Source organism: Dendrobates tinctorius, unplaced genomic scaffold (genome assembly GCF_039654945.1).
Source record: "Dendrobates tinctorius isolate UK_male_01 unplaced genomic scaffold, ASM3965494v1 ptg000011l, whole genome shotgun sequence".
Classification (NCBI taxonomy): domain Eukaryota; kingdom Metazoa; phylum Chordata; class Amphibia; order Anura; family Dendrobatidae; genus Dendrobates; species Dendrobates tinctorius.
Window position 1 is genome coordinate 52,859,616 of NW_027361679.1, and position 27,407 is coordinate 52,887,022.

The 27,407-nt window shown below is 44.2% G+C and overlaps 1 protein-coding gene across 4 annotated transcripts in view; it reads right to left on the reverse strand.

Moving 5' to 3' along the window:
* Window positions 1–27,407, reverse strand: part of IDUA (alpha-L-iduronidase) — a 214,126-nt gene that overhangs the window by 98,372 nt on the left and 88,347 nt on the right. For all 4 annotated transcript variants that reach the window (XM_073542233.1, XM_073542224.1, XM_073542251.1 and 1 more), the window contains 2 exons: window positions 3,817–3,899; window positions 3,181–3,288 (listed from right to left, as the gene is read on the reverse strand). In XM_073542233.1, coding sequence (XP_073398334.1) covers window positions 3,181–3,288; window positions 3,817–3,899 — 191 coding nt within the window. The remainder of the gene's footprint in view (window positions 1–3,180; window positions 3,289–3,816; window positions 3,900–27,407) is intronic.

Below are 27,407 nucleotides of genomic sequence, written 5' to 3' on the forward strand. Positions count from 1 at the left end.
TGACAGGCTCGATGGCACAGCTGTGACCAAAGTGACTAGAGGATAAGGGAGATTTTGAATCTCTGCACACACTTTTGGACACTGGACACTTTTGGATTGTGTGAGGCCCACTGATATCTGAGCGCTATGTGACAGGCTCGATGGCACAGCTGTGACCAAAGTGACTAGAGGATAAGGGAGATTTTGAATCTCTGCACACACTTTTGGACACTTTTGGATTGTGTGAGGCCCACTGATATCTGAGCGCTATGTGACAGGCTCGATGGCACAGCCGTGACCAAAGTGACTAGAGGATAAGGGAGATTTTGAATCTCTGCACACACTTTTGGACACTGGACACTTTTGGATTGTGTGAGGCCCACTGATATCTGAGCGCTATGTGACAGGCTCGATGGCACAGCTGTGACCAAAGTGACTAGAGGATAAGGGAGATTTTGAATCTCTGCACACACTTTTGGACACTGGACACTTTTGGATTGTGTGAGGCCCAATGAATATCTGAGCGCTATGTGACAGGCTCGATGGCACAGCTGTGACAAAAGTGACTAGAGGATAAGGGAGATTGGATTGCTTTTAAAAAAGCAGTTTGCGGAGCAGTGGGTAAACAGCAATGCAGGAATGTCAGGAAGCCTTAGAAGGCAGCCCAACAACCAACACCACTGATACACCACTATATAGCCTCCCCTAGCACTGCACACACAGTGACTGGTGTGTTGTGCAGGCCAAATTGCTAGCAGCAGAAGCAGTTTTTTTTTCTTCTCAGCAGGACAAAAAAAATAAAATTGGGATTGCTTTTAAAAAAGCAGTTTGCGGAGCAGTGGGTAAACAGCAATGCAGGAATGTCAGGAAGCCTTAGAAGGCAGCCCAACAACCAACACCACTGATACACCACTATATAGCCTCCCCTTGCACTGCACACACAGTGACTGGTGTGTTGTGCAGGCCAAATCGCTAGCAGCAGAAGCAGTTTTTTTGTCTTCTTCCCTGCCTAACGCTCTCCCTACAGAATCAGCAGCAACCTCTCCCTATACTAAGATCGGCAGAAGTAAGATGGCGGTCGGCGTGCACGCCCTTTTATACCCCCTGTGACGCCCACCAAAGCAAGCCAATCACTTGCATGCCCTTCTGAAAGATGGTGGTGACCCGTGCCTATGTCATCACGTTGCCCACAGTGCCCGTGGATCCTGATTGGCTGAAAAAGAGCGCAAAACAAACTTTTGAAACGCGACTTTGGCGCGTAAGTCGCCGACCTCGTGGCCGACTTCATCCTAGGGTCGGGTTTCGTTTCATGAATCCCGACTTTGCCAAAAGTCGGCGACTTTTGAATTTTTTCGACCCGTTTCGCTCAACTCTAGTCATAAGTATTCAGACCCTTTGCTCACTATTTTACAACAAAATTTACAAAACCATTTTATTTAGGGATCACCTCACATTTGAAGTGAGTTTGGGAGGTCAATATGACAGAAAATACCAAAAATGACACCATTCTAAAAACTGCACCCCTTAAGGTGCGCAAAACCACATTCAAGAAGTTAATTAACCCTTCACCTGTTTCACGAGAACTAAAGCAATGTGGAAGGAAAAAATGAACATTTTACTTTTTTCACAAAAAATTTACTTTGGAACCAAACTTTTTTTATTTTCACAAGGGAAACAAGAGAAAATGGACTACAAAATTTGCTGTGCAATGTCTCCTGAGTACGCCGATACCACGTATGTGGGAGAAAGCCACTGTTTGTGTGCATGGCAGGGATCAGAAGGGAGGGAGCAACATTTGACTTTTTGAACGCAAAATGGCTGGAATCAATGGTGGCGCCATGTCGCATTTGGAGACCCCCTTATGTACCTAAATAGTGGAAACCAACCAACTCTAACTCCAACCCCAACTTAATACAGCTCTTACCCTAACCTGAACACACCCCCAACCCTAGTCACCACCCTAACCCTGACCCTAGCTATAATCCTACCCCTAGCTATAACCCCAACCCTAACCCTAGCTATAACCCCAACTACAAACTCAGCCATAATCCTAACGGAAAAATGGAAATGAATACTTGATTTTATTATTTTTACCTAACTGGGGTTGATAAGGGGGGATTGATTTACCATTTTTTTTTTATTTTGATCACTGTGATAGACCCTATCACAGTGGTCAAAATGAACCAATAGGAGAAATCTTCTACTGTGGACAGGTGCAGGCCGGCAGATCTCGGTGGACGTACTGCGAATGTGCCCGCCATTTTATTCCCAGAAGAAGACACCGAGGGTCAGGGGGCAGAGCAGAAGGGCCTGGGGGACATCGCAGATACCGAGGGTACTCAGGGGACCCCATTTCTCTCTCCTATGATGTGATCTCGTACATCAGAGGAGAGAGAAATAAATGGGAATTCGGACTTTGTTTTTGTCGTCGCGGTTATTCCATGAATAAAACCGACCCGAATCATGTTCTCTGGGGGTCTTGGCTACCTCCGGTGGCTGAGACCCCAGAGAAATTCCCACGCTGGGGGCGCTATACCCTTATTTCTCAGCGCCGTTAAAAAGCGGCGCTGAGGAATAACTACCCATAACTGCCACCGTTAAAAGGTGTATCGGTGATCGTTAAGGGGTTAAAGAACTACCAATGATAAAGTAAATTGCAGCTAAATTAGCATAAGTATCAACAACACATTTCAATAATATCAGGGCATAGAGAATGGATACATCACCTGAATGTTTGAGGAACCCCAGGCAGCCAAAGGAAAGCTTATGTACAGCCGCAACTCCGCAAAACCCTAGGCCGTTTCGCTTGCACTTCTTCCGAGGGGTGTGGTTAATACCTAGCAGCACCCCTTTTGAAAGTATCACAGCTTAGAAATGCTTTTAGTAACTAGCCAAGAGTCTTTCAATTCTTGTTTCAGGTATTTCTGACTTGCGTTTAGGATCATTATCCATTAGTAGAAGTCCAGTGTGACTCGGTGAGGGAAACAGTTCTCATACCAGAAAAGGTTATTGGGAGTCTTAATATTCTTTCTGCCATTTTTAGGGGGTTTAGCTGTGCATAATGGAAACGTAATTTCTCTGGTGCAGTTCCTTCACCATTCCTACAACTACTCTGTTCCGAGGTTTACATTACCCATTTTTTGGATCAAATCGACTAATGTATCAATTTCTTAAGATGCAACCAAATAAGCAGCAACTTACCAATGTACCGTTTGGCTGTTAAGAAAATGAGTTGTCTCCATTCAAACACTTGTCCTTTATCTTCAAAATTAGTAAAATATTCTGATGGACTTCCCATCAATTCAAAACCTTAAAAAAATAAATAAAAAGTTTTGTTCACTGACTTATCACACAGGCTCACTCGAGAGACCCCTACAGATACCTATAATAGGATAGTGTATTCTCTGAAGATTGCTGTTTTCACACAGGCTATGTTCTGTTGCTTTCCAGCTCTAGGGTCCTGAGTTCAAGGACAACACCTTCAAGAAGTTTGTATGTCCTCCCCGTGTCTGCATGGGTTTCCTCCGGGTGTGCCAGTTTCCTCCCAGAGTCCCAATACATACTGATAGGGAATTTAGATTGAGAGCCCAGTGGGGACAGTGATGAAAATATCTGTAAAGCGCTATGGAAAATAGCCCAACTAGAATATAACCAATTAGATGTCTCAACCCTCACTATATGGGCTCCAAGTTTTTTTTAAGCCACTTTAAAGTGTACTTTAGTTACCCCCCCACTTCAAATTTAGAAATAATAATTCATAGGAAACTTGTCTGCTGAGTGGTTTTCTTACATAGTATTTATTGGTAAACTAGAGTTTTAGCATTCCAGATTTCTGACCTGGCACCAATCCATTGTCCATTAGAAGATCCATAAATTCATCCAACTGAGAGAAGTTGTAATCCGCTGATCCATTAAAAACTCTGAGGAATGAAATATTGTGAATTAGTCCTTCGTAGTTCTGTCAATTATTAGAAATATCTACTAGCAGGCAGTTAGGGAAGTTCATAAAGTACAACTTACAAGGAATGGATAGAAAGGTGATTGTGGTAAAATGCATGGAAATGGGATAGAGGCTATGTGTGAGGAACAGAGGAAAAGACACTCAGAGAAAGCCTCCGAAAGGAGTGGAAAAAAAGTACATCAAAAGGTAGAAAGAAATAAAACAGATACAAACTAAAATAACCCATTGTTGTAAATGGGCGATTCAAGACCATTTAACTTACAGTATTGCTGTAAGGGCATCACCCTAACATGTAATAAAGTTCCCCAAAGACAAGTTGGATGAGAATGACATACAAGGATTAACTGTAGATAAGGAAATAATTATTTATCATAAAGAAGTTAGTTTGGTTAGATACAGAATAATGTAATGAATAAAAAAAGTCTTATTTTTTTATATTATATGTGTAGATGAGAATTTAGAATATGAAAAGCAAGTTACGTATTTCCACATATCAATAACAGTAGACAAAAACATAATGGCCCCGATTCATCAAGATTAGCAATGTTCACGCTAGTCTCGATGAAGGGACGTGGAGGAGTCAGATACTCCTGATTCATTACAAGACGCACGTCTCTATGAATCAGGAGCCTCTGACAAGTTACATGTGTGACGCCCGTGTCTGTAGCGCCACAAAATGCCTGCTTGTGTAATATAATTTATCTGTATTCCCAGCTATGGTGAGGGCTCAGTTTTCTGCTGTTATATTGCATCCACACATTGTTAACCAATCCCTTAATGAGGGGCTGTGCACTTTTGCCAAACCAGGGGAGTGTGCACGATCCCTCAGAGGGGAGGAGGTGCTTGAGAAGTTGTAGTTTTTGAGAAAGTAGCATGATGGAGGTCCTGGATGCAGAGAAAAGCAGCATGCTTTCTGCAAGGACAGCTGCATAAGGCAGGGTACCAGTCCATGGGGCACAGAGACTTTCAGAGTCTGTGCTTAAAGGGAACCTATCAGCAGGATTGTGCATAGTAACCTACACACAGTGTCAGATCGGCACCATTTTACTGAATAAAATGATACCTTGGTTGACGAAATCCGTTTTGTTGTTGTTTCTTAATCTTTATTTTCAGTTTTATGAGATTTTCATGAGATTCTCGCACCCTAAGGCGGGGTTGGTGTATGTGGTGCTTTTATTATATATTCATAATGCAGACTGCTGATAGGTCACTGATCCCTCACTGGCCTGCCCCCTAGTTTGCATAATGAATATACTAATATGTATTTGAAAAAAGCATGTCACTTAATCAAAATGGTGGCGCCTTGGGCGCCTGCACACTTTTTCTTATCGGTTAGTGCCTATTATCATCCTGTGTTTCAAAGAAAAAAAATCACCATCAATATGGCATCGTCGGGTATGCCTGAGCATTAGTATCCATCACATTCCAATAGATGCTACTGTGCAAGCGTTACCACTGACTCCTTGCTGCTGCAGCCAAAAAAATGTACACTAGAACAAAATCGCGGCAGCGCTTGCGCAGTAGCATATCTCAGTATGAGATAGATGCTACTGTGCAAGCGCCTCCACTGACTCCTTGTTGCTGCAGGTAAAAAAAAATTTACACTACAACAAAATGGCGCCAGAGGAGGCGCATGTGCAGTAGCATCTAGAACATACCAAGAGGATTGTGTAGGTTACTATGCACAGTTCTGCTGACAGGTTTCCTTTAACTGAGTCTGTTAGTCTGTTCGGTCTTTATATAGTGGGAAAAAAAAGTATTTAGTCAGTCACCAATTGTGCAAGTTCTCCCACTTAAAAAGATGAGAGAGACCTGTAGTTGACATCATAGATAGACCACAACTATGAGTCAAAATGACAAAACAAATCCAGAAAATCACCTTGTCTGTTTGGCAAGATTCATTTAGCAAATTATGGTGGAAAATAAGTATTAGGTCAACTAAAAACATGCAGCATATCTGGCTTTCACAGACCTGTAATTTCTTCTTTAAGAGGCTCCTCTGTCCTCCACTCATTATCTGTAGTAATGGCACCTGTTTGAACTTGTTATCAATATAAAAGACACCTGTCCACAACCTCAAACAGTCACACTCCAAACTCCACTATGGTGAAATCCAAAGCTGTCGAAGGACACCAGAAACAAAACCATAGCCCTGCACTAGGCTGGGAAGACTGAATCTGCAATAGGCAAGCAGCTTGGTGTGATGAAATCAACTGTGGGAGCAATAATATGAAAATGGAAGACATACAAGACCACTGATAATCTCCCTCAATCTGGGGCTCCGCGCAAGATATCACCCCATGGGGTCACAATGATCACAAGAATGGTGAGCAAAAATCCCTGAAACATACAGGGGGACCTAGTCAATGACCTGCACAGAGCTGGGACCACCGTAACAAAGACTACCATCAGTGTTATGAGCATATTTTCTGCTCCACCAGTTGAGAGTTCTCCTTCCGTTCTCCCTCTGGTGATGACAGGAGGTAGTGAGGTTGCTTTAATTGGTAGTGATCTGCCACCTGGTGAGGAAGATAACGATTGGATCTCTGGAGTATCAGACTGGATATAAGACAGTCGATGCTCTATCCTGGTGCTGGTGATTCAGTCTGCTTCTCAGGTCTTGGACTCAGCTCTGTTCCAGTCTTCTCAAGTTAAGTTTGTTTTTGCTAATGTTCACACTTGCTCTTGTTGGTCAATTCAGTTTTTTGTGTGGTCACCCAGCCCGGCTGGGTTGTGCTGAACTTCCACTCTTATTTATCTGTATTTGCAAATTTGCCTTTTTTTTTGGACCTTATTAGATTGGCCTCTTTTTGCTCTGTCTCAGAATATTTCAGAGTGCTGATATAGTGGGAGAAGTCTTGTGACTTCAGGGTGAATTTTGCTATCAGTTGTGTTGGACATTATTTTTGGTAGGGTTTTTGGCAGATTGCAGACAGTGGCTTTCCTTTCCTGTCCTTTCTAGCTAGTTTGGCCCCATCATTTGCTCAGCCTATTTTCCTGCCTTTGTTTGTGTTTTCATCTTGTTTCACTGTCAACACATGTGGGGGGCTGTCTTTCCTTTGGGGTCTGCTCTGGGGCAGTTTTCCTCTTTTCCTGCTTTAGGCTTATATAGCTCTCCGGTTGTGACGAGGCGTCTAGGACCACCGTAGGAACGCTCCACGACTGCTGCTAGTTGCGTGTTAGGATCAGGGGTCTGCAGTCTGCATAGTTACCAACCGCTTTCATTTTCTGGGACTTAGCTTGTGTTGTTTTCTATTTCCTCCTCGGCGACCCATTCATAACACATCAGTAACACACTACGCCGCCAGGGACTCAGATCCTTCAGTGCCAAACATGTACCCCTGCTTAAGCCAGAAAATGTCTGGGCCTGTTTGAAGTTTGCTAGAGAGCATTTGAATTATCCAGAAGAGTATTGGGAGAATGTCATATGGTCTGATGAAACCAAAGTAGAATTGTTTGGTAGAAACAAAACTTGTCGTGTTTGGAGGAGACAGAATGCTGAGTTGCATCCAAAGAACACCATACCTACTGTGAAGCATGAAGGTGGCAACATCATGCTTTGGGCTATTTCTCTGCAAAGGGACCAGGACGACCAATCCGTGTACGTGAAAGAATGAATGGGGCTATATATTGTGATATTTTGAGTGCAAACCTCTTTCCATCAGCAAGGGCATTGAAGCTGAAACATGGATGGGTCTTTCAGCATGATAATGATCCCAATCACAGTGACAGGGCAATGAAGGAGTGGCTTCGTAAGAAGCACATGAAGGTCCTGGAGTTGCCTAGCCAGTCTCTAGATCTCAACCCCATAGAAAACCTTTGGAGGGATTTGAAAGTCTGTGTTGCCCAGTGACAGACCCAAATCATCTCTGCTCTAGAGGAAATCTGCATGGAGGAATGTGCCAACATACCACCAACAGTGTGTGCCAACCTTGTGAAGACTTACAGAAAACGCTTGACCTCTGTCATTGCCAACAAAGGATGTATAACAAAATATTGAGATGAACTTTTGTTAATGACCAAATACTTATTTTCCACCATAATTGGCAAAATAAATCTTGCCAAATCAGACAAGGTGATTTTCTGGATTTGTTTTTTCATTTTGACTCTCATAGTTGTGGTCTACCTATGATGTCAATTACAGGCCTCTCTCATCTTTTTAAGTGGGAGAACTTGCACAATTGGTGGCTGACTAAATACTTTTTTTTCACCACTGTATAACTAGAAGAAGAGTGCTTTTGCCCAGGAGCTCAGCAACTGCATAGAATCAGGGACACTGTTGTAAGAAGACGAAAGTGTTCTGGCAGAATTCACTTTGCCAGCTTGCTGGAAGGGATCATGGATCCAGTAACTTTTTTTTTTACTTTGGACCTCTGGGGATCCAAAGAATCAATTACCAGAAATATATTTAACAGCAGGAAGGCTACATAACCTCACAGCAGAGAAACTGAACGCTCACTGTGTAGGTTTGACCAAAACCCTGTAAGTGAATTGGAACTGTTTGCAAAACTTCAGTAACAGGTAACAACTGATCATTATCCTGTCTAATGCTGATTATTCTCAGTTACACCGTTCCTGTTCCAGCCCTAGTTAGGAAAGGGTTAATCATCTGGCACTGTCTATCACCATCTAATGCCCAGAGACCTTCATCAGTGCCTGGCCATACCAGGCCGAACAACCCAACTGTCGTCACAAACCTTTTAATTATTTTTATTATTAACCCCACGTGTCACAGGGTTATCGCAACAGACAGGAGCCAGAAGACCACAGCATCTGATTGCTCCTACTCCAGCGCTGAAAAGAAGCACTTCATCTTCTTTTGAAATGGTGTTAATTTGTTTTGGCAGTACAGGGGTTAATCAGCCATGTTTGGAGCTCTGGGAGTCTAAGCTCTCCGCTGAGCAGGGTTAGCCTCTCCTATTCCCTATATAATCTGGGTCCTGACTGAAACGCATCGTCAGAGCTAGCTTATTCTGCATGGCTTGGAGGAGAATTGTTTGGTGGTTATATGAGGAGTTTGCTGTATTTATCTGTAACTGTTGCTTGGGTTTGTAAGTGTAATAATTCCCTTTCCTCATCTTACTTTGGTTTTTCCCCATCCTCCACTCCCCAATTCATTCCTCTGTTATATGTGTGTGAATATTTGTATGCCTGTTATTTTCAGTTGCTCTTATAGGTGTTGCCTTGTTCGTCTGATTGGTGAAATGCGGTGCACAGTTGCTTACCTCTTCCCTGGGAGGGGGAAGGTAACAGATGGAGGGTGGATACAGGAGATAAGGCAAGGTTGCTGGCCCTGGCATTTTCACCTTCAGAAGTAACCCAGGGAATAGGGCAAGCTAGGGCGCCCCTAGTGTTAGGGACAAGGTCACCTGGGTCACCTGACAACTAAGTCGTGACACCACAATTGACAAAGACTAGTGCACACCCTCGGTCGGACTTGACAAGCACTCAGACCACTGTGACCCAGTCCCGTTACCGCAGTGGCCCGGCTGGGGCGGCACACATGCACCTCGCCGCAAATCTTGGTCAGTTAGAAACTGGAGTAAGATTTTAGATATAGAAAGCCACAGTTCATCACGAATTAGACGCCCTTTGGTGCTACACCCCAGTTCCACCCATTTTGAAGGAAATAAGTGAAACTGCCAGAAAAATACCAAACGTCACAAAAATGTTCAATTTTTCAAAGCAAATTATGCCAAAATTCTGTCATAATTAATTACTTTGATGAATTGGGGCCAATGATTTTAAAGCAGGGGCCTAAATATCTTTAGAGGCAAACAAAATATATTGTATGCTTTGGTCAGAGGGTTCGGCTCTGGTTCATCTGATACTCTTTACCACTAAGCAGTGAGAACCTGTCTAGTCTAGTTAAATGGCTTGTTACAGTATAAACAGTGTGAAATACCAAAAAACAACAAAAAGGCGGAAAAACAAAATTCGGGCTGTTCTGACCTAGTTGGCAAAGCTTAAGCCCATGTTCTACAACCAAGATGGCGAGAAAAAGCTGAATTTTCCCTTTTAAAAACCAAGTTAAATTTTGGAAGCATAATTATAGACAGTAATTACTAAGGCCTCTTTCACACATCCGGTTTTTGTAATCCGGCACGATGCGGCGAAATTTTTAATAACCGGATCCAGCACCGGATCCGGTTTTGTCCCATAAGCTTTCATGGTCGCCGCATCGTGCCGGATAGTTATGCGTCGTGTCCGGTTGTTGCCGGACACGGCATAAATTAGCCGTCCGGCATCTGCAAAAAACGTTCCCTGCAACGTTTTTTTATCAGCGCCGGACCGGCTTTTTCCACAGCGCATGCCCGGACTCTGTGAATGTTAACCCCACAAATGCCCGGCGAGAGAGAGATCTCTCTCTGTCACCCGGACACTTGTGAGAGATCTCTCTCGCCGGGCACTTGTGGGGTTAACACTCAGTGTCTGGGTGAGAGAGAGATCTCTCTGTGGGGTTAACCCTACAAGTGCCCGGCAAGAGAGAGAGATTCTCTCGCCTGGACACTAAGTGTTAACCCCCCATGTCTCTCTCTCTCTCCACCCCCCTCTCCCCTCCCCTCTCCTATCCTCCCCTCCCTTTCAGCAGCTGTCTCTCATCGGCTGCCTCTGTCCACCTCGTCCTGCGGCTCCTTTAAATAATGTCCGAGCCGTATCTCTCGCCGCACACACATCCGGTGTCACGGCTGCAGGCCGGATCCGGCGGCCCGGCTTTTCGCCACACGCCGCCGGACCCCACACACCGGATGTGTGAAAGTAGCCTTATACGGCATATATATCTAATATATCAGTTACACAAAACAGGTTATACATGTAAAATAGCCAATAGCTGTACTATTGTGAAGATTCTAGCCCAGGTTAATAAAGATTTCAGTGGCACATTACGTATCCAATGCGGAGGTGATGTGTTTTAAAAAATTAACAGTTTGCACCAAGAACATTACATGGGTTCAGAAGACCAAAAGGAAAGACTGAAAAGGAAATTGTACAGCAAAAAGACTGCTGTGGAAGAAAGAGATGAGGCAAACTTACTGAGAGAGGTGGAGAGAGTATTAGCATGGGTAATAAACATTTTTTTAATTGCATTATTGAAATTTGGGCAAATAAAGGGGTTATGCAGAGCCATGATTTTTCCGGCAAGCTCTGTCTGTACATTTTGTCAAAACCTAACAGTGTGCAACAAACACACTGTTAGGATTCAACTCTGCTTGCCAGTTTGCTGGGTCATTATTAGTGATGAGCGAGTATACTCGTTGCTTGGGTTTTTCCGAGCATGCTCGGGTTTCCTCCGAGTATTTTGGTGTGCTCGGAGATTTAGTTTTCATTATCTTATCTGCATGATTTGCGACTGCTGGACAGCCTGAATACGTGTGGAATGCCTGCTTGTTAGGGAATTCCCACATTAATTCAGCCTGTCTACAAGTCGCAAATCATGCTGATGAGACGACGAAAACTAAATCTCCCGAGCAACAAGTATACTCGCTCATCACTAGTTATTATGTGACCTAAAGTATGCAATTTACATACCGTACTTGCGGTCACAAGCTGACTAGATTCTGATATCGTAAAGCCACAGTCAGTGCCTAGTTAGGAGTATGGGGCTTACAATCATATTTAAAATCATATTAATATATCTAAGTACCATAATAATAGGTCAGGAATGGAAATCACTTAAGACACTAAAAAGTGGAACCCATTTATGGTCTGCAGTCAGAAACGATATTATGGCTGCAGCTAGAAACTTAAGCCACACTATGATCGAATACTGGAATGGGTAGACAAAAAAGAGGGGGATGGATAGGGTACCCATAGCTAGCATATCATATATCAGGCATATGTAAAAACCAATATGACTATGTCCAGTGAACTCATGGAGATCAACATCCAACACTGCGGAGACACCATCACATGTTTCTCAATGCAGTGATTCTAGAGCAATGCCCCCATCCCTTATTGGAAATATGCAAAAACATGCAAAACACAAGCCGCGGAGACACCATCACATGTTTCTCAACGCCAGCAATGACTAGCCTGGTCTTTCCCCGGGAAGGAACAACCACATGATGGTGTCTCCGCAGTGTTGGATGTTGATCTCCATGAGTTCATTCATCCTCATTTTTCACAGTCTTTTACTAGGCATTGCTCCTACTAGCCAGTTTCCTACTCCACACTGATGTGGGGCAATACCCCGAAACAGCTGTCGGTGGATGGATACCATGTTTTGGCATAGGTGGTTTCCTTCATTGGAGACTGCCCTTCCCGTGGTTGTTCCTTCCCAGGGAAAGACCTGGCTAGTCATTGCTTGCGTTGAGAAACATGTGATGGTGTCTCCGCGGCTTGTGCTTTGCATGTTTTTGCATATTTCCCATAAGGGATGGGGGGCATTGCTCTAGAACCACTGCGTTGAGAAACATGTGATGGTGTCTCCGCAGTGTTGGATGTTGATCTCCATGAGTTCATTCATCCTCATTTTTCACAGTCTTTTACTAGGCATTGCTCCTACTAGCCAGTTTCCTACTCCACACTGATGAGGGACAATACCCCGAAACAGCTGTCTGTGGATGGATACCATGTTTTGGCATAGGTGGTTTCCTTCACTGGAGACTGCCCTTCCCATGGTTGTTCCGTCCCGGGGAAAGACCTGGCTAGTCATTGCTTGCGTTGAGAAACATGTGATGGTGTCTCCGCGGCTTGTGTTTTGCAAGAATTGTAAAAATTGGCCTGGTCATTAAGGTCAAAATTGGCTTGGTCACTAAGGAGTTAAGAATCTGAACATGACAGTGAAAGTAGGACAGTAGTATATATGTATAGGGTCCCCCTCCCAAAAAAAGGCGACGACGCTGTGGAAATGGGTAGGGAGCACATAATTACACATTAGAACCCCCCAAAAGTATCAAGGGGGCTCCTCATATGCAAGTGTGCCCTATTCTGGCACAACAATCACAACCAAATGAAATAGAGATGATAAAATCCAAGAAGGAGACTTTATGATGGTAACTGTTGTGAAAAATACATATGAAGACGCTATCAAAGGGTGTTTTCCATCTTATGTACCCCATGTTGTTCATATACCATGTGAAAAATTATCAGTAGTCAGGTGCTCCTCATTTTTATTTTTTTTGGGGGCCCACCTACACATGTATTTGCTAACCTTTGTCTCTGATACCTATAAGGGTATGTGTCCACGTTCTGGAATTGCTGCACTTTGGACGCAGCACATACCTGCTCCGCCCAAAGCACCGCCCCCTGTTGTACACACAGCGATTCTGCAAGTCTTCATTGAACACATGCAGAATCACCGTGTGGCGCCCCTGAGGGTACGATCACCACAGAGGTACTGCACCTCATCCAGAGGTGTGGTATCCCACCCTCAGTTAAGGAGGGATCACCACCCAGGACTCCTAACACTCGCACCCAACACACACTAGTTTAGTCAGGGCAGCTGGGTGTACCCTTCGGGAGGATAGCCTCATCCCAGACTGGCTAGGAAAGGTTGTTGGGGAGTTAGTGGGGAAGGTAGATAGAAGGGGAGGAGCCTAGGAAGTGGAGTGATTTAGAACAGCCAATCAGAGGAGTGAGTGGGAGGAGCTAGTCCTGAGGTAAATAGATCTTTCCAGAGAGTGTTCAGTTGGTGGCAGGACAGCAGAGAGGGAGTAGAGTCAGAGAGGCACCTTGAATAATAAGAAAGCTCCTAAGAGAAGAAAAGGGGTCCTAGGGGGCACGGATAGTGCGAAAGCCAACCGTGGGGCCCGTATCATGAGAAGGAAGGACCAGGCCAGAGTGAGGGAGCCGCCCCTAAGTCTAGCGGAGTATACCGAACAAGGCTCAACTAGTAAGCCGGAGGCTGTAGTGACTGTAGTGTGACAGCCAAATCCAGAAGCATTCCTCTAAAAGGCAGCCATAGAGATAAAGGACCCCGAGGCCTGACCCACGTCGCTCGGCAAGGTCCGAGGCTGCTGGATCGGGGACACTGCTTATGAAGGCGCAGGGCAGGAGAGAAAGGAGATTAGAGCAGAGAGACGGCCAAGAAAGGAGAACATAAAGAGGAGTCTTGAAAAGGTGTTCCTGATCTACCTGGGAGTTTGCCGGACTCCTCCCTCGGAGGACACGGTACCAAGTGGGCTACCGCATGCAGGAACTGTGAGTAAAGACCTTGAAACTGCACCCAACTGTGTCCTTCGTGTTATTAACAACTCTCCTGCTTTACACCGCATTCACCATCACTGGCTCAACTGCCCTGGGATACAGCTCTGCCCATGGAGAGCTTCACTATCTTGGCTGCTTTAACACCGTCCCAGTGGATCTGCATCGCAGCATTGGCTACCTTAGCCGAATACCACAGGTGGCGTCATGATTCCCCTTTTCCTATTAATTATCTTACCATCTTTCCCCCTTATTTGAACTTCCATCTTCTTTATTGGACACCCAGGGCCATGGACCGGGTCACCATCACCACCGTGACACTTCCCCCTTAAAAGAGCCTGAAAGGCTCGGTTCCGAGTTCCCCCGGCCCTGCGCGTCTTCGCAAGATAGACATGTTGTGGTCTAGAAAGACTCGCCACATGTGCGTATACGTGGGTCCCCCACCTGCGTCTTTGAATGCATAGTGGAGATGGGATTTCATAAAATAGTCTACACTATGCTGTAACATCTGGACGCTGCGGCTGTACGCAGCATCCAATCCACAGCATTTCCTGACCGTGGATAGATACCCTTGTGTTTATATTTTGTAATGGTCTGTGCTCTTATACATTATAATAGTATGAGTCATTTGTCCTTATTCAGCTTTGCTGACTTGACAAAATATATATGAAAAGCTGCAGCATTGCATATCCTGTATTTGACTGTACATCATATCCAAGGGTGTTATGAATATTACCATTTTGTGTTTTTACATGTTTTTAATTGTTTGGCAATAAGTGTAAATAGAGTTTTTATGTTATCATATATAGCAGGTGTGCGCATTGTATATGCATGGTTCTCTCCTACCCTCTATTTCCTCGTAGACGCATTCCTTGCATGATGCAGCACCCTATACTCAGCCTATTAGCCAATTAGTAGTGCACCCCTACCTATATATTAATCTAAGTTTCCTGTCCCTAGTATTATACTCACCAGTCACCATCTTCTTCTGTTATCGGCACCGCTCCTGTCATTTTCTGAAGTTTGTGACCTGTCAGATCGCTCCAGTGATTGCTGGGCAGACTGGAAGTCACAACTCAATGTAAGTCTATGAGATGCCAAACAGGGCTCCCAAAGACCTACACTGAGAGCTTGTGACCATTACCTCTGACTTCTGGTCAGTCAGAAGTTACAGTAACAAGATGGCGGATCGACACCAGAGCGATGTCGCAAAGAGCTTAAAACGGCAGCTGTTAAAGTATAAGAGGGTCAGGGAACTTAGATGAGTAGCACCACTCTAGCACCGAAACACAAAAAAGCATTGGAGTGGTGCTTTAAAAAATGAGTCCCATTGCATTCCAATAGTCCTGTTCCTTAAGACTAGTATGCAAAACACCAGTCTTAATGACGTAGGCCCTAATTGTTAAAACCAAATAATCATGGACCCCAGCAGTGACCCAAAAGTTTGCTGCATATTTAAAATCCAATATATGATTCATGTACTTTAACCACCTACAAAACATTCAGGGCATACTCTATAGAAATGGCACAAATGCATCTCACAATATTATAAGCGAAAACACACAAGTGGCTATGAACTTTCAGTCCTTTATTCTACTAATGACACTCTATGACACTTGAATTTGTATTAATTACAGATAAGACCTAAACTAATCTACTAAAAATTCATTTGTTTATCACGATGTTGATAAAGTAAATGTTTATAGCATTGCTTAAAGTCATTTATGACATCAGGCATATTGATTCTTCACATTTGAAACTCTGTAACCCTAATTTCAACAATGTATCACTATAAAATAATAGAAAATCAAACTCTGTTAATACATTACTGCAGATTAAGATACGATACAAGACTTTAAAGCTGCCGGTAACTAAAGACTTGTGACAATACAAAAAGAAATACAGTATGTGAGGTTCTGTTCATATCCGCAGTGTCACTTCGGTGAGTCACCCGTCTTCACAGCACTGCCATATTCACTGCGTTCCCCGCTTTGCGCCTCTGTGTCAGGCTGCTCCGATGAGTCCTCCTGCAGCATTTCCAACTCTGCTGCATATCTCTGCTGTCTCCAATTGCCTATAAGTGTGGCCAGATCCTGAAGGAATTTAACCCTGCTGTGTCCTGCAGGGTTTGTCTTCCCCAACCTAACTCCTGCCAGGCAAGGGATATATTAAGCAGCTCCTCCCTCATCACATTTGCCTGAGCTTAGGTTCCTAGTTGCAATCTGTCTCTAGGTATCCGTATTGGTGCATGTTTGATTTGTCTCTCCTGTTACCAACCCAGCTCATTTAACTGTTCTGTCTGACCTCTCTGATCGTCTGGGTCTCCCATGGCTTTGTCTACACAGCTGGTTGTTGACTGGTCAACCTGTCAGGTGCTTCTATAGGGATAGTCGTGTTCTACCAACTGCAGTACCAAGGTCTTGCCTAAATCCCAGTCTTCCACGCCTCCGGACCTGTCTTCCTTGCTTGAGACTCATGTCTTGTCTGGATCTTTTGACAAGTCTGATTCTGAGGAGGAATCCCAGCACATCTTTAACCTGGCTAGGATTGTTGAAGTGGCTCCTGAGCTTGTAAAAGACGTCCCTCCGGATAACACCTTTGCTTCGACTAGGACGAGGAAAATTCTGTCTTGGGGACAGGAATTCAAGCAGGTCAAGGATGTTAAGGACTAGGTAACCATTTGTCCATAGAGGACTAAAAATAAGTTCTCCAGGAAGAGGCCTGCCGAAAACCTCTGCAACCCTATCATTCTTGGAAAGTTTCCTTGGCAGTATGGCCAACAACGGAGGGACATAGGGGGGGTACTGTCAAGCTGGTGATTTGCATGCCTTCTCAGCACGGCCCTACTTATGGCACTTAGTGACACCCCTCCGAGGTGAGCCCGGCCCGGGGCGTAGTGGATCCACACCCACCACCGTCACAAGTGCTCATATTACAGCGTATCTGTTCCATAAGAGGCGGATGTAATTCCACTGGAACAAATGGCAGACGCTGATATAAAAAGTGAATCTGTAACAGACCCTTCTAATGAAAGATCCAATGCAGATGCGAGTATACAGTATACTTCTGCTTTTAATGGCAACTCACTAACAGCTTTTTGGGCAGCAAATAATTATGTGGCTGGGAAAAGTAGTAAAAATCAAGGTAATAAAATTGGTTAGTGCCCAATGCGCTCCCGTCCTGTCCCGGAAGAGGAGCTGCTGCCAGAGTCCAGAGCAATCTCTGTGCCTCCCAGCTATGTGCCCCCATGTGATCTCTGTTCCCCCTCCCCCGGTGATCTGTGTGGCCCCAGCTATGTACCCCCCTGTGATCTGTGGCCCATAGCTATGTCTCCCTGTGATTTCTGTGCCCCCCTGTGATCTCTGTGCCCTCCAGCTATAGATCTGAGCCCCACCTGATGATTTATGTGCCTCCCCAGTGATGCCTGTCCCCCCAGTGCTGTATATCCCCCTTCCCTCAGTGCTGCATATCCCCCAGGGCTGTATGTGCCCCCAAGTGAGATATATATATATATATATATATATATATACACACACACACACACACACAGTATATATATTCCCCAGTGCTGCATCTCCTCCAAAAGTGCTGTATATTCCTCCACCTTGATGTATATAGCCCTCCAGTGATGTATGTGACCCCACCAGTGATGTATATTATTCCCCCCAGGGACCTATATACTCCCCAGCCTCCCCGGTGATGAATATGATTCCAGAGTCTCCTGTGATGCATATATATAAGTCTCAATGTTTGCTATGTTATGTATGTACAGCAGTCCCAGCGTCTCCTATGTGATGTATAAACAGCAGTCTCAGCTTCTCCTATGTGATGTATACACAGCAGTCCCAGTGTCTCCTGTCTGATGTATACACAGCAGTCCCAGCGTCTCCTGTGTGATGTATACACAGCAGTCCCAGCATCATGTGTGATGTACTGTATATACAGCAGTCCCTGTGTCTCCTATGTGATGTATATACAACAGTCTGTGTCTCCTATTTGATATTTATACAGCAGTCCCTGTGTCTCCTATGTGATGTATATACAGCAGTCCCTGTGTCTCCTATGTGATGTACAGTGGGGAAAAAAGTATTTAATCAGCCACCAATTGTGCAAGTTCTCCCACTTAAAAAGATGAGAGAGACCTGTAATTGACATCATTAGTAAACCACAACTATGTGAGTCAAAATGAGAAAACAAATCCAGAAAATCACCTTGTCTGATTTGGCAAGATTTATTTTGCAAATTATGGTGGAAAAGGTCACCTAAAAACATGCAAGATTTCTGTCTCTCACAAACCTGTAACAACTTCTTTAAGAAGCTCCTCTGTCCTCCACTCATTACCTGTAGTAATGGCACCTGATTGAGGTTGTGGACAGGTGTCTTTTATACTGATAATAAGTTCAAACAGTCACACTGCAAACTCCACTATGGTGAAGACAAAAGAGCTGTCGAAGGACACAGAAACAAAATTGTAGCCCTGCACCAGGCTGAGAAGACTGAATCTGCAATAGGCAAGCAGCTTGGTATGATGAAATCAACTGTGGAAGCAATAATAAGAAAATGGAAGCCATACAAGACCACTGATAATCTCTCTCGATCTGAGGCTCCACGCAAGATCTCACCCCATGGGGTCAAAGTGATCACAAAAATAGTGAGCAAAAATCCCAGAACCACACTGGGGGACCTAGTGAATGACCTGCATAGAGCTGGGACCACAGTAAAAAAGGCTACCATCAGTAACACACTACGCCGCCAGGGAAGTTTGCTAGAGAACATTTGGATTATCCAGAAGAGTATTGGGAGAATGTCATATGATCTGATGAAACCAAAGTACAACTGTATGGTAGAAACAAAACTTGTCGTGTTTGGAGGAGACAGAGGGACAAAGGGTCCAGGACGATTGATTTTTAGATTTTGAATACAAACCTCCCATCAGCAAGGGCATTGAAGATGAAACGTGGATGGGTCTTTCAGCATGATAATGATCCCAAGCACACCGCCAGGGCAACGAAGGAGTGATTTCATAAGAAGCAAATTTGGGTCCTGGAGTGGCCTAGCCAGTCTCCAGATCTCAATCACATAAAAAAATCTTTGGAGGGATTTGAAAGTCCTTGTTGCCCAGCAACAGGCCCAAAACATCATTGCTCTAGAGGAGATCTGCATGGAGGAATGGGTCAAAATACCACCAACAGTGTGTGCCAACCTTGTGAAGACTTACAGAAAACATTTGACCTCTGTCATTGCCAACAAAGGATATATAACAAAATATTGAGATGAACTTTTGTTAATGACCAAATACTTATTTTCCACCATAATTGGCAAAATAAATCTTACCAAATCAGACAAGGCGATTTTCTGGATTTGTTTTCTCATTTTGACTCTCATAGTTGTGGTCTACCTATGATGTCAATTACAGGCCTCTCTCATCTTTTTAAGTGGGAGAACTTGCACAATTTGTGGCTGACTAAATACTTTTCCCCCACTGTGTATACAGCTGTCTCAGTGTCCTCTATATGATGAACATACAGCAGTCCCAGCGTCTCTTATGTGATGTATATACAGCAGTCCCAGCGTCTCTTATGTGATGTACAGACAGCAGTCACAGTGTCTCCTATGTGCTGCTTATAAAGCAGTCCATCGTCTCCTATATGGTGTATGTAGAGCTGTCTCATCATCTCCTATGTGATGTATGTACAGTAGTCCCAGCGTCTCATATGTGCTGTATATGATTTACAAAACTTATTATGACAAAAAGTTGACTGCTCTCCTGGCCGACACAAACCTGGAAAAGCAGCTGTGGGAAGCAATATGGTCAATATCACCGATCATAGCTCCATCAAAGCAGCTCCAGCTGTCACATTAACGGTGAGTTACCATAATTAATTGTTTGAATAAATACAGTATATCGGGGTAATTTTCAAGGTGATCATTTTTGTGATGCCCCCGAATGATGGTAGAAATTTCCAAATGGCCCCTGGCTGGAAAAAGGTTCCCCAATCCTGCTTTATGTGGAACACTTCCTCGTGACATATTGTACTTCATGATAGTGGTGAAATTTGTTCTATATGATTTGCGTTTATTTGTGAAAATATCAGAAATGTGTTTGAAAATTTTCAAACTTCACATATTTATGCCCTTAAATCAGAGAGTTATGTCACACAAAATAGTAACTAAATAGCTTTGCCCACATGTCTCCTTTACATCAGCACAACTTTTTAAACATAATTTTTTTTTTCTTAGGAAGTTATAAAGGTTAAAAGTTGACTACCGATTTCTAATTTTTCCAACAAAATTTATTAAAACCATTTTTCTTTTAGGGACCACATCACATTTGAAGAAACTATGAGGGGCCTATATGACAGAAAATACCCCAAGTGACATCATTCTAAAAACTGCACCCCACAAGGTGTTCAAAACCACATTCAAGAAGTTTATTAACCCTTCAGGTGCTTCACAGGAATTAATGGAATTTGGATGGAAAAAATGAACATTTATCTTTTTTTACAAAAATTTTACATTAGACCCCAAATTTTTGATTTTCGCAAATGTACCACGAAAAAATGGACCAAAAAATTTTTTTGTGTAATTTCTCCTGAGTATGCAGATACCTCATATGTGGGGGAAAACCACTGTTTGGGCACATGGCAGAGCTCAGAAGGGAAGGTGCACCATTTGACCTTTTGAATGCAAAATTGGCTGGAATCATTAGCGGAGGCCATGTTGCATTTGGAGAGCCGTGAAAATAAAAAAATTTAAAAAATTAATTTTTCCCACAAAAATGTTTTTAGCTCCCTTTTTTATTTTCACAAGGGTAAGAGGAGAAAATGAATCATAAAATTAACGAAATTTCTCCTCAGTACGCCGATTCCCAAATTGTGCATGAACACTACCGTTTGCGCGCACGACAGAGTTTTGAATGGAAGGAGCGCCATTTGACTTTTTGAATGCAAAATTTGCTGGAATCATCAGCAGATGCCATGTCAAGTTTGGAGAGCCCCTGATGTGCCTATACAGTGTAGACCATCCACAAGTGACCCCATTTTGGAAACTAGAGCCCTCAAGTTAATAAAGTTGAGTCATATATATATATATATAAATAAATAACATTTTTTCCCACAAAAATGTTCTTTTAGCCCAATATTTTTTATTTTTACCAGGTTAACAGGGAAAAATGGACCCCCAAATTTGTTGTGCAATTTCTCAAGCGTAGAACAATACCCCATATGTGGCCAAATACTACTTTTGAGGCACAGTGCAAAGCTCAGAAGAGCTAGAAGTGCCATATTGGAGTTCAGATTTTGCTGGACTGATTTGAGGGTGCCTTATCACATTGGTAGAGCGCCACTGTAAGGTGCCAGAATAGCAGAACCCCCATAAGTGACCACATTTTACAAACTACACCTCTCAATGAATTAATCTACGGGTGCAATGATCATACTGATACCACAGGTGTGTCACAGAATTTTATACCATTGGGCAGTGAATAAAAAATAATTACATTTTTACCACCTAAATTTTGTTTTAGCCAGAGATTTTACATTTTCACACTGTAAATGGGGAAAAGGAGCACCAAAATGTATTCCACAATTTCTGCTGAATGTGGAAATACCTGAGAGGTAGTAGGTTTAGTATTACACCGGCTAAATGGAAGGAATCTAAAAATAGGTATATAAAATCTGATTTTTATTAAAGGTCATTAAAAAAGACTAGGAACAATCATGAAAAATATATATAGGTGTATCTCACAAAATTAGAATATCATCAAAAAGTTAATTAATTTCAGTTCTTCAATACAAAAAGTGAAAATTGCATAATACAGAGTCATTACAAACAGAGTGATCTTATTCAAGTGTTTATTTCAGTTAATGTTGATGATTATGGCTCACAGCCAATGAAAACCTATAAGTCATTATCTCAGTAAATAAGAATACTTTATAACACCAGCTTGAAAAATATGATTTTAAAATACCAAATATTGGTCTTCTGAAATATATATTCAGTAAATGCACTCAATACTTAGTTGGGGATCCTTTGGCATCAATTACTGCATCCATGCGGCATGGCATGGAGGCGGTCAGACTGACACTGCTGAGGTGTTATGGAAGCCCAGGTTGCTTTGAAAGCAGCCTTCAGCTTGTCTGCATTGTTGGATCTGGTGTATCTCATCTTCCTCTTGACAATACCCCATAGATTCTCTAAGGGGTTAAGGTCAGGCGAGTTTGCTCGCCAATCAAGCACAATGATACTGTTGTTTTTAAACCAGGTATTGGTCCATTTTGGCAGTGTTGGCAGGTGCCAAGTCCTGCTGGAAAATGAAATTTCCTTCTCCAAAAAGCTTGTCTGCAGAGGGAAGCATGAAGTGCTCTAAAATTTCCTGTTTGACGGCTGGGCTGACTTTGGTCTTGACAAAAGACAGTAGACCTACACCAGCAGATGACATAGCTCCCTAAACCATCACTGATTGTGGAAACTTCACACTAGACCTCGAGCAGATTGGATTGTGTGCCTCTCCACTCTTCCTCTCCAGACTCTGAGACCTTGATTTCCAAAGCCTAGTGTGAAGTTTGCCTTTAATGTTTGAAATGAAAAAGTTACATTACTTTGCAGCTATTTGCAATGTAAAATAAAAGCAACAAGTGCCATACAAATCTCCAAAAACTATTCACAATAACTTGCTTAAGACCTTTTGTATCAGTGTTTCTATGCCATAGTCAGGAGTGGCAGGCACGGTACTAATTAAGGAACGTGCCTCTGACTGCAGGGCCCCCATATGGGTAATGTTAGAGGAAAATACTTTTCAGTGCCCAATTCCCCCCTTCCACCACTCCCCCAGGTGATGCACTAATTGGGATGCCCAATTAACCAATGAGATTAAAGGGGAAGGGGCGTCCAGCCACTCCTACATGGGATAAAGTCAGGCGCTCGGGGTCATTGTCTTTCTTTTTCCCCTCGGCCGACCCCTGGAAGCTGTTGTCTCCTGAAGACCCCGGAACCCCCTGCAGCCATGTCTTACGCCATGATTGAGGCCCATCGGCAGAGAGGAGCACAGGAAAGTGAGCACTGGCTTTAAGCCCTTATTACTGGCCTCAGTACTCACTTCCATGTGCCCTCTCATGACCCCCTAATCCTGCCTCAGCCTTCCCCTTCATGCCCTGGGACAACGTCCTCGACTGCCCCTCCTGACCTCTCACTATGTCGTGCCGTACATTCCCCTGCTGCCTCCCCTTCTATCATGGCCTCCCTTACTACTGGGTTGCCCGCGGCCGTCACCTCCCCGTGTTGATTCCATCTGGCCCAGCTCCGTCAGCTGCCATTCTTGGAGATCTGTCCTCATCTTTCAGTCCGCCCACAGCCCCCCTTCCTCCTCCTGTTCTCTGGATGCTATGGCGGTGCATGGCGGCAGGTGGTCTGCAAGGTGCTCCCACCCTCCCAAACGGCTCCATGTTGATGAGGGCGTGCTGGTCGCAGGACGACATCCTCGTGCCACTGCCACCACGCCGACTCCTTCTCGTTGCTCCTGGGTTCAAGCCGGGACACACCTTCACACAGGACTTCCAGCCAGCGTCAGAAGACTTCCGAATCAGCTCAGGCCCAGTCTACACCATCCCGCCTGCAGGCGCAGCTGCTCTGCCTGCATGGGGGGATGCAGACAGGATTGAGGTCCCACAATGCTGCTGCAGAGCACGCTGATCGGTCCAATCCGACTGATCTGTGCACTCTGCAGCAACAAGCCAGCAGCACTACTCAAAATGTAATCGCACCAATCATTGATGCACCGCCAACACCCCCAATGACCGACCAAACAGAAGCCAATAAAGAATGCACATTAACCCCTGCCCCCCCATACACAGCCCATAATATCAATTATGGTAACATAGCGCCACCTCCCACTTTACATAGCACACCACTACCAGCTACAGCCCTTAACACTCTTAATGAACCCCTTATTGCTGACATGACTGCCCCCAATACACCCCATAGCAGCAGCGGGCCTAGGCATAGATGCAGCTGGACCTCCCGCTCCTCCTCACATGATTCCCATCACCATTCCCGCTATCCCTCTAAAAGACGTTCATCACGCTACCACCGAAGATAGACACAGTTCACATAGGAGCTGCCACAGATCTCGTTCCTCTAGATGGAGTTCCCCATCCACATCTGAGTGGTCCGACACATCTGGAGTCAGGATCGGCGGGCTTGGGCACATGACAGACGTCACGTGCTCCATCACTGGCTGCCAGCCGGAGTGAATCATCACCCAGGGCCTCCAGCCAATCCAACCACCAGATCAACGCCGAAGTTCCTCCGTCAATGGGAGTCACTTTGGCTCAGGCACACGATAGAGACGTCACATGCTCCATCACTGGCTGTCAGCCAGGGAGATCCATCCCAATCTCCTAGGGCCTCCGGCCAATTCTAGCACCGAACCAGAATCACCGATACAGCGGGAGCTGGAGTTCCTCCATCACCTGGAATCACCTGGCCCGATTCAGATAGCAGTGAGTTATTTCAATCCAGCGAACACCAAGCTATACATTACACAGGAAACAACAAACTAGCATCAGCTATTAAGGCGCTAGTTCAACACTTGACTCGCCCATGTGGGTCAACCGACAACAAAGCGACACCTCAATTAGCGAGCTTACACAAAGATATTTTTCTGCGGAATTAGCGAGCTAGGTGCACACATAGACGAAGAGACTAAACAGAAAACATGGAAGAATGACTACATGTGCATATGGTCGTTATTATCAGCGGATCAACAGACGGTAAATAAGACGGACAAACGAACGTCTATATGATAGAAACAGACCAAAAATAGCACAAACAATGAATAACTGGCTACAGGCGTTTGCAGACCTAGGTTGTATTATGGGCCAGAAGCATCCGGAACGCTGCTCCGAATTTTATATATATATATATATATATATATATATATATATATATATATTAGGACCTGATATATAAATTGGTATAAATCCCATGGCGGTATAAAGAGGAGTTCCGCAGGCGGCTGGCCCTACAGTCCAATCCAGGCTGGGGAGTTAAAGCGACAGATGTGAGGCTGCGACTCATTCTGTCACAGAAGCAGCTCCCCTTTTCATCCACAACCACTAACTACTGCGCTGCCGCATGGCAACACTCAGTGGTTGTACGAAAACCGGGGCCTGCTGGCTATTTAATGAGGGAAACTGTCGGTTCCACGAAGCATATAAATATAGACATGACTGCTCAGCTTGCGGGGGGGGGGGGAGAACACCTAGCAGCAAGGTGTACACGTCAGCCAAACAAAGCGCCTATGCGGCATAACCCCGGTGAAAGTAACTGCGATGGGCCTTTGGTTAAACCTCTATGCACAACAATTACACTACGGCTTTACATATGGATTTTTTTATCCCCTTTAAATTCTGTAGAAAATCAACCTTGGCCAATAACCTAAAATCCACTCGCGAATTCCCCGAAATATTGCACCAAAAAAATAAATAAATAAAAAAGGAGACTGAATTAGGAAGAATGGTGGGCCCCTTTCAATCGTTGCCGTTCCAAAAAATTAGAATTTCGCCATTAGGAGTTATTCCTAAAAAGGAACCCGGGCATATCGTTTGATCCGTAACCTGTCACACCAAAAAGGCGAATTGGTTAACGACGCTATTCCCCCAGAGGAAGCTTCCGTCCCATATCCGTCTTTCAACAAGGCGGTAGAGTTAGTTCTCGCAGCTGGGCCCGATGCCCTCCTAGCAAAATCTGACAGTCGGCATTCCGCCTTTTACCCGTGCATCCTGACTGCTTCCACCTATTAGATTGCAAGGTGAACCAGCACTATTTTGACATGTGCTTGCCGATGGGATGCTCCATTTCGTGTCACTATTTTGAGCTATTAAGTACATTCCTGGAATAGGTAGTCCAATATGAAACAGGCGGCAATTCTCTGATTCACTACCTCGACGATTTTTTGCTGGTCGGCTCCAAAAATTCAAAACTCTGCTCCCTCCTTCTCGAAAAATTTAAATTTATATCACGGCATATCACCCAAAAAAACAGTCGAACCTTGTAATGTATTGTCTTTCCTTGACATTGAGATATACACCAATTCGATTGTTTTTTGCTTACCAGCTGAGAAAATACAGAATACACTACATATGTTGGACGGTTTCTGTGAAATTAAAAAAGTTACACTCCAACAGATACAGTCCTTGCTGGGTCTGCTAACATTCACCAGCTGTGTGATGCCGGTCAGCAGAGCCTTCTCTTGCCGATTATCAATAGCAACAAAGGGCATTTCCCTGCCGGGCCATAGAATTGGAATTACTCATTCCTTGAGGGCAGACTTACTAGTCTGGAAAAATTTTCTACAGTCCTACAATGGCCATACCTGAGTCATAGCAAAAGAGATGACAAGCAAGAAACTAGGGCTAGTTGTAGGATTACGTGTTAAAGAGGGTTTTGCAGCAATATACAAAAACCAATGGTGCAAAAGCAGCTGGCCAGAGCTATGGACCACAGCAAGCTAGGTACGCAATCAAGCCCTGTTAGAAATTTTCGCAATAGTATCATCAGTGGGAGCTATGGGGTACTCAGTTGGAAAACACGAACATTCGATTTCTAACTAAAAATCTGGGAACCACAAAGAGGTTAAACCAAATATCATCTGCATCCCTGCCCTTACTCGCGCTCTTACGCCGGCTAGCACTACTGAGCCTGAAACATCTGGTGTCGTGCCAGATTAGCGTCGAACATAGACGATAATCTTGTTAACTCACTGCTATCTTCCGATTGGCAGGCCTTCAGAGACCTTCTTCCCAGTGCACAACCAGCGGGTATCCAGTGTCCTCCATCTCTATGGGACACAGTTGCCAATCACTAATGCCATTAATACACACCTCAGTTACACTGGCTACCTGGCAGGTCTATGGTAAGGTATGGGAAGAGTGGTGCACTCTAATTCAGGGTAGGCCTGTTGATAAGTGTGACCGAGCAAGATGCGAGGTGTCTACAGAATTCTTGATTCGGTTTAAAGAACGAGGGGCATCGGGATTTATGGGGAATAGCCTTTTTCTTCCAACTAATGGGGTGGGCGGACATTACTAAGTTCTTTTTCATCAAACAAGCCATTAAAGGCTGGAAAAGGCTTCAACCGAGTCAGGAATGTTGTCTCCCCATTTCACTTAGATTATTGCATGACATTATTTCATTTTCCCTATCAGCATGCAAGTCAAAATACGAGGCAATCCTCATATCAGCAGCCTTCACTTTCGCTTTTTTCAGCGCACTGCGCATTAGCGAGTTGTTGCCACGGTCAAAAAAAGGTCGTCGGAAGGCG